This window comes from Balaenoptera musculus, chromosome 4 (assembly GCF_009873245.2).
Source record: "Balaenoptera musculus isolate JJ_BM4_2016_0621 chromosome 4, mBalMus1.pri.v3, whole genome shotgun sequence".
Classification (NCBI taxonomy): Eukaryota; Metazoa; Chordata; class Mammalia; order Artiodactyla; family Balaenopteridae; genus Balaenoptera; species Balaenoptera musculus.
In genome coordinates this window covers 78,360,127-78,376,039 of record NC_045788.1, presented here as the reverse complement: position 1 = coordinate 78,376,039, position 15,913 = coordinate 78,360,127, and the positions used below count along the sequence as shown (strand labels likewise).

The window sequence follows — 15,913 nt, the reverse complement described above, 5'->3', positions numbered from 1 at the left end:
TGATTAGCATTCAAAAAGACACCCAGTGGAAGAAGCAGGTTGTGTGCAGGGACAAGGCAAACATACACTGGACCAGAGCAGAGTCACAGTATCAAAGCGGTGAGCAATAAGAACAAAGATGCTAAAAACCAGGCAGAGGGAGAGGGACTCAGTGAATGATATGGGGAACAGGTGAAGAGAAGAACTTGAAAAGGACCAGGAATTGGAGACACCAGATACCTGCCATCTCTGGATTCTAGCACAAGATAGGTTTACTCTCTGCAGAAGCTCTGGACTCACAAATATCAGGGAGTGGGGCGTAGGACCAAAACCAAGTGTAGTGATGATGAAATCTCCAGCTTCCTTCTCCAACTGCATTTCCAGAATGCTATCAGCGAGTGTTTTACCCTCCAGACAGGACACTGGAGGATTCTTCTCTAGGACAGTGTCCTATAAATACTATACATTTTGATAAATAATTATTAAATATAAAAGGCAAAGTCTTTCTGGAAATGCTTCTTTTAATGAGGTAGATGGCTCCCTCCCACATTAATTCAAATATCCATGAATAATTCTTACTTCTAGAATGACACAGGATTCAGCATCATTTAATCCTATTTTTTGCTTTTATAGACATAAATGTTGAGAAAATTTGTTCACATAAATAAGCAGTTATGAACGGAAGGGATTTTGTTATGGTAGCACTCAAATCCCTTCTGAATTAAATACCAAAAATCACATACTGACCTACCATTAAACATTATTTTAATGACCTATCAGTCAATAACTCAGATTGGTTCTTCTTTAATTTTGTTGCAAGCAAATAATTGGAAACCTGATTGGAAAAGGCTTTGTTGCCCAGCTATTGGAATCAGTGACTTTAACTGTTACCCTTTCACTTGGAGGTGCTTTGTCTAACTCATTTACTCAGAAAGGGTTGGGAAAATAAAAATGTTAATTTTACATACCTTTGCCTATATAATTATTTTTGATAAAAATGTTATTTTGATATTTTGATAGACCAGGCAAGAAGACTTGCCATGAAAGAATGTGCCACAGCCTTGGATGTTTCCTACCAAAGCTCTTTGCTTTGTTCTCAGGAGCTCTTCCTTAAGAGCTCTGCAAATTTTTTTTTTTTTTTTTTTTTTTTTGAGGAGTGGAACAGACAAAATCCTTAACTAAAACTAATATTTAGAATTGTGCCTTTGTTGGCATCCTGAAGACATTTACACCCTGGGGCAAAATGCCGTATTTCTATTGCACTAGTAGTGAGATGCTCCTTTTCTGTAGTGGGAAAAGGGCAATTGGGAAAGTAGAGGTGGTAAATAAGAGCCAGCATGAGCTGCTTCACAAGCATATCAGTCTTAACAAAGATACATTCATATGAGAATCAGTGATCTGGAAAATGATTCCCTTAAAACTATCCGTGCCCATGTACCTCTTGGAAGAGATTCTTCCACACATCCCAGTTGGAAGACCACTGATCCACACCAAGAAAATGGAAAATATTACATCCAGGAAACTGGGGATTATTACAGAGTAGTGTGAAGGACAAGTGGCAGGCCTAGAGAGCAATCACTCCAGAGTGCAGTTAGAGGACGGAGAACTTCAGGACCGATGTCTCCAAGAAAAAGATGAAACTGATAGATTACCTGATATATTTGATGGTACTGAGCAAGATTTTACATCTTTGTTGAAGTTCAGGGGTTTCATTCTTCACCTTTACTTATTGATGACCTTGGTAAAGCTTAGTGGTTGGCCAGCTGAGAAAACAAATGTGGTATAAGAGAGGGGCTATGAATAAGATGGCAAGGCATTTCATTAGAAATAGATATACCCAGAGGGTAGAAAGTGCTAGTATTAAAAATGGGTAGCAGTACATCGAAGACAAATATTTCCTGTTTTGCCGATAGAGGATGTGACAATCACGTTACAATTGCTGTGGCATGTGTAGCCTTGAGAGGGAGGAGTGGCTTACTTAGTTCATTAAGGGGCGATCATGAAGAGGAAGCCAAAGATGAACTTTGATGAACTCTGCTATAACGGTACCATAAGGTAGAGTCTACAATCCATGTGTTCCCTACGTTTTTGATATGGGTTTATTTTTTTCAAAGGGTGGATCCTGAGCTACCTGCATCAAAATCACCTGGTTTGCCTGTTAAAAATACAAAATCCTGGCTCTATCCCATATACGTAGAACTGGGCGAGGGGGGCAGAAGAAATCCTGGAATCCTCATTTTAAACAAGCACTTCAGAGGACTTTCATGCACTTTTGAGTTTGAAAGCCATTGTTTTGAGTCCTTAAATGTAGGTGCTTATTAATTGTTACTCGAAGTTGGATCCTTTTCCTACTCTATGGAGCAGCGCTGGCAGGCTCCAACTCCAATTTTGCGTTAGGCAAACATACTGGGGAATATGTGAGGCTCAGGGGTCTCCCAGTGCTAGATTTCCTGGAACCCTTCCTCTCCTACCACAGTAATTTAACTCAGTTTTGGGACTATGGAGAAATGAATTTTTTAACTTCCTTCTCCTCCTTCCCCCAGAGTATCCTCCTTTGAATTTTAACAGATGTTAAATCAATGCAGACATCCTGTTAGACTTCAAACTTCTTAAAATAGATGCTACCTGTGCTTTAAAAATTTCAATTAAACCAACATTTAGATACCCATATAAGGCCCTACCTAGGTTGGGTGCTAAAGCACATACTGTTGAAATGAAGACTCAAAAGCTCTGATTATGGCAGCGGTTAGGGGCTCTTCACCTCAGTCCGATGGCCCAGCACATCAGTTCTATGCAGTCCACTTCCAGAATGGAGAGAAAAACAGCAGTGTCACGGCACCTGGATTATATCACAGATGTCCCAAGTTCAGGAACTTCTGAGAACCTGAGTAAAGCTGATATGGATCAACCCCTTTGGGAGTGGCTCTCTCTCTAGAGCACTAAGGTAGAGAGACCAACCCAAATCAAATCCTTAGTTGGATTCCAACTAAGCAGCCTGGGGCACAGATGAGTGGCCATAGATCTTCATATCTGGTTGCCTCCACAGTGAGTAAGAACGTTGGTTAGACATCTGAATCACAACAGGGGAAAAAAAAAAGTTCTCTTACAGCTAGCAATTTGTTCCATCAAGAAAGTAAGAAAATTAAGGCTTTAATTAACTTTTTAGGAAGTATTTGGTATTTCAACTTGTTTATTACCTAAAAGCAATTTTTATGAGCAGGTCTCAGGAAGTCTTAGCAAAAATTATGCTTCAAAAGATTCTTTTTGAAGAACTCTGGCTAATAACATTCACTTTGGCCAACAACCTTATTTTGCTGCTACAAATGCTGCAACAAACTTACCTTAGATGATTAAAATCATTTTTTCTTAGAAAACTATAATTCAGGAGTCAAGCCTGACAGCAAGAACAAATGAAGTTGAGTACTGTTAATTTTTCAAGGTTGACCCTGAAGCCATCAGTGATAGGTTATTTTCATCTTATTTTTTAATAAGGGAGAAAATAGAGAAATTGGAATAGATCTTCTTTCTAATTAAGGGTTATTGATTTATTTTTAAAAAGAGGAATACAAAGAGCTTCAGTTGGTTTAGGTCTTCTGCATATGCATTTGGTTTCTACTTCTTAACTGCACAGCCACTGTCACAAAATACTTGTGCCAAATTCCACATACAGATCCTGATTTGCATAGCTCTCCTTTATGTCAAAAAAGAAATCAGGGCTAACTCTTGTGGGGGAGGATGTGAAGAAAGATGCAGGATATTCTAGCTGATGAAAAGTGCTTTAAAATCCTTGCCAAATTCCCAAGACTGACTTTCTAAAAGCACTCTCTAACATCGTCATTTTAATATCCTCTTTCAGCACACCTTGATTTCCAAAGTACGGAATAGAAAGAGAATTTAGTGTTTTTTTCCCCTAGTTTTAAAATGAGAAGCTGAAACTGTGTATTTATTATTATTATATTTTAATATGGAGCAAAATCAGGAGTGCAGAGACCTCCTAGAGAGAAGAATACATGTGAAAAGGAGTTGTTGAATAAGGCAGCAAATTACAGTTTTCGTAAAACAGGTTTATATATTAACAAAGACTGGGGCAAAGGCAATTATACAAGCAAAAAAGATGGGTAAAAAAAGTAATGATGAACAATTATGCATATACACACACACCACCCCCAAAAAATTTTGGATTATGAAATCCAAGAATCCTAGTCCATAATTCATGTAAATGTGTTGCTGTGGAAGTTATTTTTACTTCTCTCCATAAATACATTGTTGACACAAAGAATAATATTCTTAGTTTACGGACTATAGTTAAGGGACATTTTAGGAGTTGACCTTTCCTTCAAAAATAAAAATAAAAAATGAAGAGGCTGTAAATCTCTCTTACTGTGCTTGTGCAGGTCTTAGATTTCACCCTACCTATTTCCAAACAGAAAACAGTAAGAGGGTGCAGACAGCTGTAACCTAGAGTGAAGGATTTAGTGAGCTGTCAATTTCTCGCATAATTCTTCTTTTCTGGTACTGCTGTCCTCTATGTATTATTAATCTATTTATATTTAACTCCAGCTATTAGTCTGCCTCTTCCAGCCACTGAGCCATTTGCAAAGGAGAGGAGAGAGAGACAAGGGTTGCTATTATTAGGCATTCTTTTGTGTGATGAAGGTGGAGGCAGTTAAATAACACCATTTTGCTTCTTTGAAAATGACAGAGAGTGTTTGGGGTGGACAACTCAGGGCTGGTTAACATAACCTTTCCCCTCAGAAGGTAAAACAATAGAGATACATTTTTGAAGTACTTAATTAAGCCTTCAGCAAGGAGTGTGGGAAAATTACAGACCCATAAAAACCCTCCAGTTCTGGGCAAGGGTAAATTTTCTCTGCAGCATTCTGTCGCTGCTCATTTACTGCATCATTTTGACATCTCGTATTTCCACAAGGCTTTTATAAAATCTATAAACAGGGACAGAAAGGTGAGGAACAGAGAGAATGGGGACAAAGTTTGGACTTCCCATGCTGTTACTTCCTTTCAGTTTTCCATTAAAGGGTGAGGCTGAAGGGTGGCATTTTAAGATGATTTCGTTAAAAGCCTGAGACATTAATAATTGATACAGCAAGAAGAAAGCTGTGAAAAACTGCCACTGCTTGCTTACTCTTCCAAAGGATGAGTGTCATTCAGTCATAATGTAAGCTCTTTAATGTTCCTCCCCCAAACCTTTTTCGATCAGGAAAGCCTGGAATCTGTAGGCAAGAAAGATAATCATATTAGGACTCAAGCAGGCAGAGTTCAAATGCTAATAGCCTTTAAAATGTTCTCCTTATTTTCTGTTTCTGTATGCTGGGCTGTCATTCTTTAAAGAACTATCTTTCTGCGGTTTTACTCAGAAAACCACAGCAGATTAAATAATAAAAAGAAATTCTACCAAAATGAAAAACATTTGCCAAGCAATTGGTGATAGGGCCATCTAAATCAGACAGGATGGTGGTGAATCTCATAATATTCACCTATTGGACTTTTATATGAATTATTTGCATTGTGATAGACTCTGGATATATGCCTTTGGAGTCTCAAGCAATTCTATTATTTTATAATGTAACGTAATCTCTGGATTCTTTTTGTTTCTTAGACCCTTATTTTCCCTTGATCTGATTTTTTCTTTTGTATTTAACAGGACAGAAGAAAGTCAGTTGCTTGGGCCTGCAAAGGACTCCCTCCCACCCCACTTTAAAAAAAAAATTTCAAAAATAAATTTGGAAATTAATTTCAAATAAGTCAAACCTCTCTCCAAATTCAAGAAATCATTTTATCAAGAAAAGATAGATACAGACCTGATTACCATCTCTTAAAAAGTATCTCTTCTCTATGACCTGTGAAAAACAAACAAAGATTTTAAGGGCTTAGCACATATACCTTGAAAAGGTGGTAACTGCAATGGCCACTAATGGCACTAAAAGGTGTATACCCAAATTAAGAGTCTTTTCAACAGCAATAGACATCTAGTACAATGAGTTAAATCTGGTGCTTATGAGATCAGGATTGTGGAAGTATTTTTATAAAAGCCTGCCTCTTGTTCCAAAAAGCATTAATGATAGGTCAAAAAATACATGAACAACAAAAAAGACTAAATAACCAGAAAGTGACATGAGATCCCATGCAATTCCTAGTGTATGGCTGCAAATTTGGCTCAAAGTTCCCTAGCAGTCAGCCCCAAAAGGTACCAAACAGAATCCATAAGATAAAAGCAGAGCACTTTTGCTACTACAGTAGCATAACTATTCTTTAAAGAGGAGTCTGCCTGTGTAATGTAGGAAACTGCCACATCCCTCTAGTAAATACAGTTGTACATCCTGTCAGTCCTTAATGGAGACAGATGACACAACATCAAAAGCAGTCAATTAACTTCTTTTCCGACTTAATCTGCACCCTTAATTCAGCAGTTTCGGAACTGTCTGTATTTGGTCAGTAGGAGAAATAAGGTAAAGCAGTGGATGTATCTGTACAAATCCATCACTACTACTGAAAAGAAGCCTTCAAAATATATGCCCTAACATAATGAGTTTAAGAGCACCATATTTTCACATGATGAAAAACATTTTTTTTTGAATTTTATTTTATTTTTTATACAGCAGGTTCTTATTAGCTATCTATTTTATACATATTAGTGTATACCTGTCAATCAAAATCTCCCAATTCATCCCACTACCACCCTCCCCCCCTGCCACTTTCCCCCCTTGGTGTCCATACGTTTGTTCTCTACATTCACATGATAAAAAACATTAAAAAAAAAAATGAACTCTGTTCTAACACTTGAGAAACTGCAATGGTGACAGAGGCAGTATTACTTTCTTTACGCAGAGCTTTACAGGTGATTAAGAAAAGTTCATCAGATTAGAATACAGATTAGCTGGAGATTAACTCTAAGACATTAGAATATAGAATTATGAAGCTAGGAATTTCCTCGGAATAAAGCGGAGCATCTTCTTCCAGGCCTGCAGCAGCTTGCTCTCATTGGCCTGACAGCCATATCATCTGTATTCTTTTTATCTTCGAGACTATGGATGGGTTACTTTTAGCCACAAGAGACTCAGGGTAAGGTTGCACTCACTGGCCTCAAAGGTAGAAAAGTTGGTTCATGATTAGTACACATCTAAAATACTTGACCCCACAAAAACCATGACAGGACTGATTTTCCTTCCTCTCTCCAGGGTAGGAAGGGAAAATTCTATTACTCTAGAGTGGTTAGGAATTACTATTAGCGAAGGGAGTGTGGAAGAGGATTAGATTCCCTCTTGGAAAAGAAATCTTTTATTTATTTAATTTTTGAGCCTTTGCTGCTGCAAGTGGGCTTTCTCTAGTTGCAGCGAGTGGCGGCTACTCTTCGTTGTGGTGCATGGTCTTCTCATTGCAGTGGCTTCTCTTGTTGCAGAGCATGGGCTCTAGGCACACGGGCTTCAGTAGTTGCAGCACATGGGCTCAGTAGTTGTGGCTCGTGGGCTTAGTTGTTCCGCAGCCTGTGGGATCTTCCCAGACCAGGGCTCAAACCCGTGTCCCCTGCATTGGCAGGTGGATTCTTAACCACTGCGCCACCAGGGAAGTCCCTTGGAAAAGAAATCTTTACACTAAATTCTGGAAGATATGATGTAAAGTCATATCTTAGCTGCCAAGTCCCTTGCTTTCAGGCAACCACCTCAGACTGGAGGTTTGGCCCAACTTTTTTTTTTTAATTAATTAATTAATTAATTAATTAATTTTTGGCTGCGTTGGGTCTTCGTTGCTGCGCGCAGGCTTTCTCTAGTTGCGGCGAGCGGGGGTTACTCTTCGTTGCAGTGCGCGGTCTTCTCATTGCGGTGGATTCTCTTGTTGCGGAGCACAGGCTCTAGGCGTGCCGGCTACAATAGTTGTGGTGCGTGGGCTCAGGAGTTGTGGCTCGTGGGCACTAGAGTGCAGGCTCAGTAGCTGTGGCAAACGGGCTTAGTTGCTCCATGGCATGTGGGATCCTCCAGGACCAGGGATCGAACCCGTGTACCCTGCCTTGGCAGGTGGATTCTTAACCACTGCGCCACCAGGGAAGTCCTGGCCAACCTCTTAATCCACCTGACTTTGTCTGTGATGTAAGAAACTAAGAGAGAAGTTGCTTTTCAATTTTGCTCATAATTCCCTGCCCTCAACTTGCGATATCCTTCTCTTATCAAACCATTTTAAAAAAAATTATTTATTTATTTATTTGGCTGTGCCAGCTTTTAGTTGCCGGCACGCGGGATCTTCGTTGTGGCATGTGGGATCTAGTTCCCTGACCAGGGATCGAACCCGGGCCCCCTGCATTGGGAGGCCTTAACCACTGGACCACCAGGGAAGTCTTAACCACTGGACCGCCAGGGAAGTCTCCTCTTATCAAAACTTGCTCTCTTCTTAAAACCAACCAAGTTCCCTCTAATTTTTTTTTTTCAAGTAAAGTCTTGCCTGACAACTTGGGTCACACTGATCTATAACCCATTGTTTCTCTAGGATATAACTTATTACATTTTATTTTTTTAATTTTAAAATTAATAGATTATTTAAAATTTAAACAATATACTGTGGGATCTTTCCATGTCAGACACAGATCTATATGATGCTGCTCCTAGGGGACATAGATAGCAGCCACGGATCTAAACCAAATGGAAGTTCTTACGTTTTAAGTTTGAAAACAACGTGGAGAGAAAATCTGGTTCCTTGCAGTGCTTCCAACCATTTTTTCATGTCATGACACATTTAGAAAATGCTAATATTTATACATTAGCAAATGTACAAATGGAGTAAATGGAAGAGCCAGGCCAGGGGCTCTGGCTGCTCTGAGAACTGAGGGGATCACTATCTCAGTGCACCTGTACCCTTTTGGCCACACACCAGTTGGGAAGTTCTGCAATAAAGCAAAAATTTCCCAGTGGCCTAATATTAAACAGGGATGGAGTGTGGGGCTCGTCTTATGCTGACCTATTGGACAAAAGAGCCAAATATTAGATCTCTAAATAGTTAAAAGAAAAATGATTCATAAAGAAGAGCTATGAGGAGGAAAATTTTTTTCTTGGGAGATTACTTGTAAAAGGAAATATAAGACAGAAATTAATCTTTTTTCAATAATAATACAGAAATATATCCTATTTTACTTTACTACACAATGTCAACATTGGGTAAACAATTTAACTTGGTCAATATTGTATGCAATGCAGTTGTATGGCCTTGTGAAGGAAAGACAAACAGTGCTCTAATTTACCAGTATGTTGAAAATGCTACATTTTCATTCCAGTTCTGGACAATAAGATGATGCTGGTAAGAGTCAAAAATTGGAATGCAAAGGTTTCTGACAGGGAAAATTAGGGAATCAAGAAGATGACATAGCCTTAAAAGTATCAGTAACATTTATATGGAGAATATTAGTAGCTGGGAGAGCAAAAATAACTCAGGGCTTTAAGCAGAATGTCCTCAGTTTAGTGTCTTTTGTGGGGACTTGGGGGTGGTGAATAAGCACAAAAATGCTAGAAAATATGGAAACATAAATTGTTTTAAGGAGGGAATTAGGTATCTTAAAAAACCCCATCTGAATCCAGTAGCTTTCATTCTTTGCTTAGAGAACAATGGTGATAGAATAAACACGTCAGCAGGCCTTGAGCAATTATACCAACAGATAAGAGAGATCAAAACAAGTAGTATTCAGGCTGTGAAGTTTAGGATGAAGGAATAAACGGACAAAGCATTCTACAAAGAATTTAAACTCTCATAATACATAAATTAAGTTTAAAAATAACTTAATTGAAGCCATTACCTTATCAAAAAACCTACTGAGCTTGACAGCATTGGAAGAACCTGCAGCTAAGTACCGTGGATTTGTGCAATCCTAGAAGATAAAACATAAGATCCACAATTAAACGTTAGGAAACATAAGCTCTTTGAGAGTCATTACTGTTCCTCTTGCACATTTCTATAGTAAAATATTAGGCATAATGCTCTCATAAAACATTCAAGTAATTTTCAAATTATGATGCACAGAGCAAAGAGGAAAGTGCTAAAGGAAGATGAGGCCACTTACTCTTTGTTATTTAGGCAATTTTAGAGGACACTGAACCACTGTATTCATCATTAAATAATTCATAAAGGAAAACAGGATTATTAATGTCTTACTAACAACAAAACCAACATACTAATTAGGTGACCTGCCTACATTTACCTTCAAAATCAGAAATAGAGCTATTAAAAACAGACAACACTTTTTTTTTTAACATCTTTATTGGAGTATAATTGCTTTACAATGGTGTGTTAGTTTCTGCTATATAACAAAGTGAATCAGCTATATGTATATATATATCCCCATATCCCCTCCCTCATGCACCTCCTTCCCACCCTCCCCTCCTTGTATATATGTGCCACATCTTCTTTATCCATTCATCTGTCGATGGACACTTAGGTTGCTTCCATCTCCTGGCTATTTTAAATAGTCCTGCAATGAACATTGTAGTACGTGTCTGTTTCTGAATTATGGTTTTCTCTGGGTATATGCCCAGTAGTGGGATTGCTGGGTCATATGGTAGTTCTGTTTTTAGTTTTTTAAGGAATCTCCATGCTGTTCTCCATAGTGGCTGTATTAATTTACATTCCCACCAACAGTGCAAGAGGGTTCCCTTTTCTCCACACCCTCTCCAGCATTTATTGTTCGTAGATTTTTTGATGATGGCCATTCTCACCGGTGTGAGGTGATACCTCATCGTGGTCTTGATTTGCATTTCTCTAATGATTAGTGATGTTGAGCATCCTTTCATGTGTTTGTTGGCAATCTGTATATCTTCTTTGGAGAAATGTCTATTTATGTCTTCTGCCCATTTTTGGATTGGGTTGTTTGTTTTTTTTGATATTGAGCTGCATGAGCTACTTGTATATTTTGGAGATTAATCCTTTGTCAGTTGCTTCGTTTGCAAATATTTTCTCCCATTCTGAGGACAACACTTCACTTTTTAGTACTAGTTACTCACCAGTGCTCAACTAACTTAAGTACCATAAAGTTCTTAGGAATAGTAGGAAGCATGAAAATAAAGAGCAAGAGGAGCAAAAACCAAACAGAACAGTGGCCAGGGACTTCTCACTCACTGAATGCAAGGCACTACATCTCTTGGTAGGCCATAAAGATAATAATAAACAACAGATATATTTTTTGGTTAAAATAAACAATAGAAAAGTTTATTTTAAAATATCATTAAATATTATTTTTAATAATAAATAATAAACAACAGATATATTACTATTAGGATAAAAATAGGAAAAAATAGGGCTCTGAAGAGACAAAAGAATCTGAAACATTATAATGAAGTGACTAGTACATTGCAATGATTAGTAAAGACCTTAAAAGGTTTACTATCCCTTTCCTGGAATTCCGATGTTGAATTGCCTTAGCTTGTCACCACTGACTTGCCAACTCAAGAGATCGAGTACTTTGATTTGTACCTCAAATGCCACCTAAGACCCAACCATGGGGATATCATATAGGCTCCTTTGCAAGGATAGTATTGATTTTTTCAGTTATAGATCACCTGTGTCCCTTGGGAAATCACTGAAATTATTATTGTTGCATTTATTCTGATTCTAATCTCTCAGCCCACATGATTCCTTTCCAATGCATTTTGTAACAATCCCTATTTTACCAATATACAACATTCAAGGCTCACATTTTAAATTCTGACCAGAAGCTGTACATTTTCCAAAACCACAAAAGAAAAGAGAGACTACAACTTTTCAAAGATCATAGAGTAAAAGAAAAATCAGAGGTCTTCAAAGCCAGCAGGCTCTGAATCTGAGTATCTATCCCAACATCTCTAGATTGTGTGACATTGGTTAGGTTATTAAACCTTTAAAGTTGAGCTTATTCATTTGTGAAATGGAGATAGCAATACTTAACCCATAGGATTTTTGTGAAAATTAAATGAGATAATGCATGTCTGACACATAGTAGGTACTGAAATATTAGTTTCCTTCTTTCTTCATCCCAAGAAAATGTCATCAGATTGAATTTTCAGACACAAAAGCACCTAACATAATAAAAGATAATTCTATATATGGATTAAGCAGACTGAAATGTCATCGTGTATACTGTTGTATTTGAAATCATGTTTGAACACATTTATACAGCAATTGAGGCATATAAAAGACAGACCTTAACTAGATCTGTATTAGATATGTTTTACAAAACAGATATTGATCACATAATCATCAGAATGTCAAAAGACTTCAGAGATGACTCCAAATAGAGCTAAAGTACTAAATACAAAAATTAAATCAAACATCAAACAAACAGACAAAACCTCCCAAAAACTTATTTCTAAGCCTCCACAATTTCCGGTTGACCAGGCTAGAGAAACCCTATGATTTTAGGAAGAGAATTTTAGATCTGAAAGAACTATAACTATCTGCTATTGATCATGGCGGAGGGCAAAGCCTGAAAATTGATAGCTCTAAATGCTTGCCTAACCTTGAGAAAGAAACATTAACTAGGGAAGATGCTTCAGAATGATCACTTTGAAGTAAAAACATAACAGAGGAAAATTTGTGCTAGACACAAAAAAACCTAATAGGATTTAAAAAAATAAGTAATCTCCTCCCTGCTTATAATTTAAACAACTTGCCTTTTTTTTTTCCAGGCACAAGAAAGCTTTGCTTCTATCTTTGATGTATACAGTTATGTTAATTCTTACTTTTTAATAATTTTAAGTAAATTCATACAGTAACCAAAGATGCTAGCACTAATACTGTTAAATTAGTTTTTACTTGAGATTTTATATTTACTTGCTGAGTCTTTTTGACTGTTGGCTCTTTTTTTTTAATTTTAATTTTTGTTTTTATTTCCATTACTCTAGGAGGTGGATCAAAAAAGATCTTGCTGTGATTTATGTCAAAGAGTGTTCTTCCTATGTTTTCCTCTAAGAGTTTTATAGTGTCCAGTCTTACATTTAGGTCTCGAATCCATTTTGAGTTTATTTTTGTGTATGGTGTTAGGGAGTATTCTAATTTCATTCTTTTACATGTAGCTGACCAGTTTTCCCAGCACCACTTATTGAAGAGACTGTCTTTTCTCCATTGTATATCTTTGCCTCCTTTGTCGTAGATTAGTTGACCATAGGTGCGTGGGTTTATCTCTGGGCTTTCTATCTTGTTCCATTGATCTATGTTTCTGTTTTTGTGCCAGTACCATATTGTCTTGATTACTATAGCTTTGTAGTATAGTCTGAAGTCAGGGAGTCTGATTCCTCCAGCTCCGTTTTTTCCCCTCAAGACTGCTTTGGCTATTCGGGGTCTTTTGTGTCTCCATACAAATTTTAAGATGATTTGTTCTAGCTCCGTAAAAAATGCCATTGGTAATTTGATAGGGATTGCATTGAATCTGTAGATTGCTTTGGGTAGTATAGTCATTTTCACAATGTTGATTCTTCCAATCCAAGAACATGGTATATCTCTCCATCTGTTGGTATCTTCTTTAATTTCTTTCATCAGTGTCTTATAGTTTTCTGCATACAGGTCTTTTGTTTCCCTAGGTAGGTTTATTCCTAGGTATTTTATTCTTTTTGTTGCAGTGGTAAATGGGAGTGTTTCCATAATTTCTCTTTCAGATTTTTCATCATTAGTGTATAGGAATGCAAGAGATTTCTGTGCATTAATTTTGTATCCTGCAACTTTACCATATTCATTAATTAGCTCTAGCAGTTTTCTGGTGGCAGTTTTAGGATTCTCTATGTATAGTATAATGTCATCCGCAAACAGTGACAGTTTTACTTCTTCTTTTCCAATTTGTATTCCTTTTATTTCTCTTTCTTCTCTGATTGCCGTGGCTAGGACTTCCAGAACTATGTTGAATAATAGTGGTGAGAGTGGACATCCTTGTCTCGTTCCTGATCTTAGAGGAAATGCTTTCAGTTTTTCACCATTGAGAATGATGTTTGCTGTGGGTTTGTCATATGTGGCCTTTATTATGTTGAGGTAGGTTCCCTCTATGCCCACTTTCTGGAGAGTTTTTATCATAAATGGGTGTTGAATTTTGTCAAAAGCTTTTTCTGCATCTATTGAGATGATCATATGGTTTTTATTCTTCAATTTGTTAATATGGTGTATCACATTGATTGATTTGCGTATATTGAAGAATCCTTGCATCCCTGGGATAAATCCCACTTGATCGTGGTGTATGATCCTTTTAATGTGTTGTTGGATTCTGTTTGTTAGTATTTTGAGGATTTTTGCATCTATATTCATCAGTGATATTGGTCTGTAATTTTCTTTTTTTGTAGTGTCTTTGTCTGGTTTTGGTATCAGGGTGATGGTGGCCTCATAGAATGAGTTTGGGAGTGCTCCTTCCTCTGCAAATTTTTGGAAGAGTTTGAGAAGGATAGGTGTTAGCTCTTCTCTAAATGTTTGATAGAATTCACCTGTGAAGCCATCTGGTCCTGGACTTTTGTTTGTTGGAAGATTTTTAATCACAGTTTCAATTTCATTACTTGTGATTGGTGTGTTCATAGTTTCTGTTTCTTCCTGGTTCAGTCTTGGAAGGTTATACCTTTCTAAGAATTTGTCCATTTCTTCCAGGTTGTCCATTTTATTGGCATAGAGTTGCTTGTAGTAGTCTCTTAGGATGCTTTGTATTTCTGCAGTGTCTGTTGTAACTTCTCCTTTTTCATTTCTGATTTTATTGATTTGAGTCCTCTCTCTCTTTTTCTTGATGAGTCTGGCTAATGGCTTATCAATTTTGTTTATCTTCTCAAAGAACCAGCTTTTAGTTTTATTGATCTTTGCTATTGTTTTCTTTGTTTCTATTTCATTTATTTCTGCTCTGATCTTTATGATTTCTTTCCTTCTCCTAACTTTGGGTTTTGTTTGTTCTTCTTTCTCTAGTTTCTTTAGGTGTAAGGTTAGATTGTTTACTTGAGATTTTTCTTGTTTCTTTAGGTAGGCTTGTATAGCTATAAACTTCCCTCTTAGAACTGCTTTTGCTGCATCCCATAGGTTTTGGGTTGTTGTGTTTTCATTGTCATTTGTCTCTAGGTATTTTTTGATTTCCTCTTTGATTTCTTCAGTGATCTCCTGGTTATTTAGTAACGTATTGTTTAGCCTCCATGTGTTTGTCTTTTTTACGTTTTTTTCCCGTAATTCATTTCTAATCTCATAGCGTTGTGGTCAGAAAAGATGCTTGATATGATTTCAATTTTCTTAAATTTACTGAGGCTTGATTTGTGACCCAAGATGTGATCTATCCTGGAGAATGTTCCATGTGCACTTGAGAAGAACGTGTAATCTGCTGTTTTTGGATGGAATGTCCTATAAATATCAATTAAATCTATCTGATATATTGTGTCATTTAAAGCTTCTGTTTCCTTATTTATTTTCATTTTGGATGATCTGTCCATTGGTGTAAGTGAGGTGTTAAAGTCCCCCACTATGATTGTGTTACTGTCAATTCCTCTTTTATAGCTGTTAGCAGTTGCCTTATGTATTGAGGTGCTCCTATGTTGGGTGCATATATATTTATAGTTGTTATATCTTCTTCTTGGATTGATCCCTTGATCATTATGTAGTGTCCTTTCTTGTCTCTTGTAACATTCTTTATTTTAAAGTCTCTTTTATCTGATATGAGTATAGCTACTCCAGCTTTCTTTTGATTTCCATTTGCATGGAATATCTTTTTCCATCCCCTCGCTTTCAGTCTGTATGTGTCCCTAGGTCTGAAGTGGGTCTCTTGTAGACAGCATATATATGGGTCTTGTTTTTGTATCCATTCAGCAAGCCTGTGTCTTTTGGTCGGGGCATTTAATCCATTCACGTTTAAGGTAATTATCGATATGTATGTTCCTATGACCATTTTCTTAATTGTTTTGGGTTTGTTTTTGTAGGTCCTTTTCTTCTGTTGTGTTTCCCACTTAGAGAAGTTCCTTTAGCA

At 37.2% G+C, this 15,913-nt stretch overlaps 1 protein-coding gene across 1 annotated transcript in view; it reads right to left on the bottom strand.

The window, feature by feature from the left end:
• Positions 1–3,926: 3,926 nt before the first annotated feature.
• The window catches only part of RABL3 (RAB, member of RAS oncogene family like 3), a 41,359-nt gene continuing 29,372 nt past the window's right edge, over positions 3,927–15,913 (bottom strand). The window contains exons 6-8 of the mRNA XM_036851673.1: positions 9,773–9,844; positions 5,799–5,837; positions 3,927–5,210 (exon numbers count right to left, since the gene is read on the bottom strand). Of these exons, the coding sequence (XP_036707568.1) occupies positions 5,145–5,210; positions 5,799–5,837; positions 9,773–9,844 (177 nt within the window). The 3' untranslated portion in view covers positions 3,927–5,144. The remainder of the gene's footprint in view (positions 5,211–5,798; positions 5,838–9,772; positions 9,845–15,913) is intronic.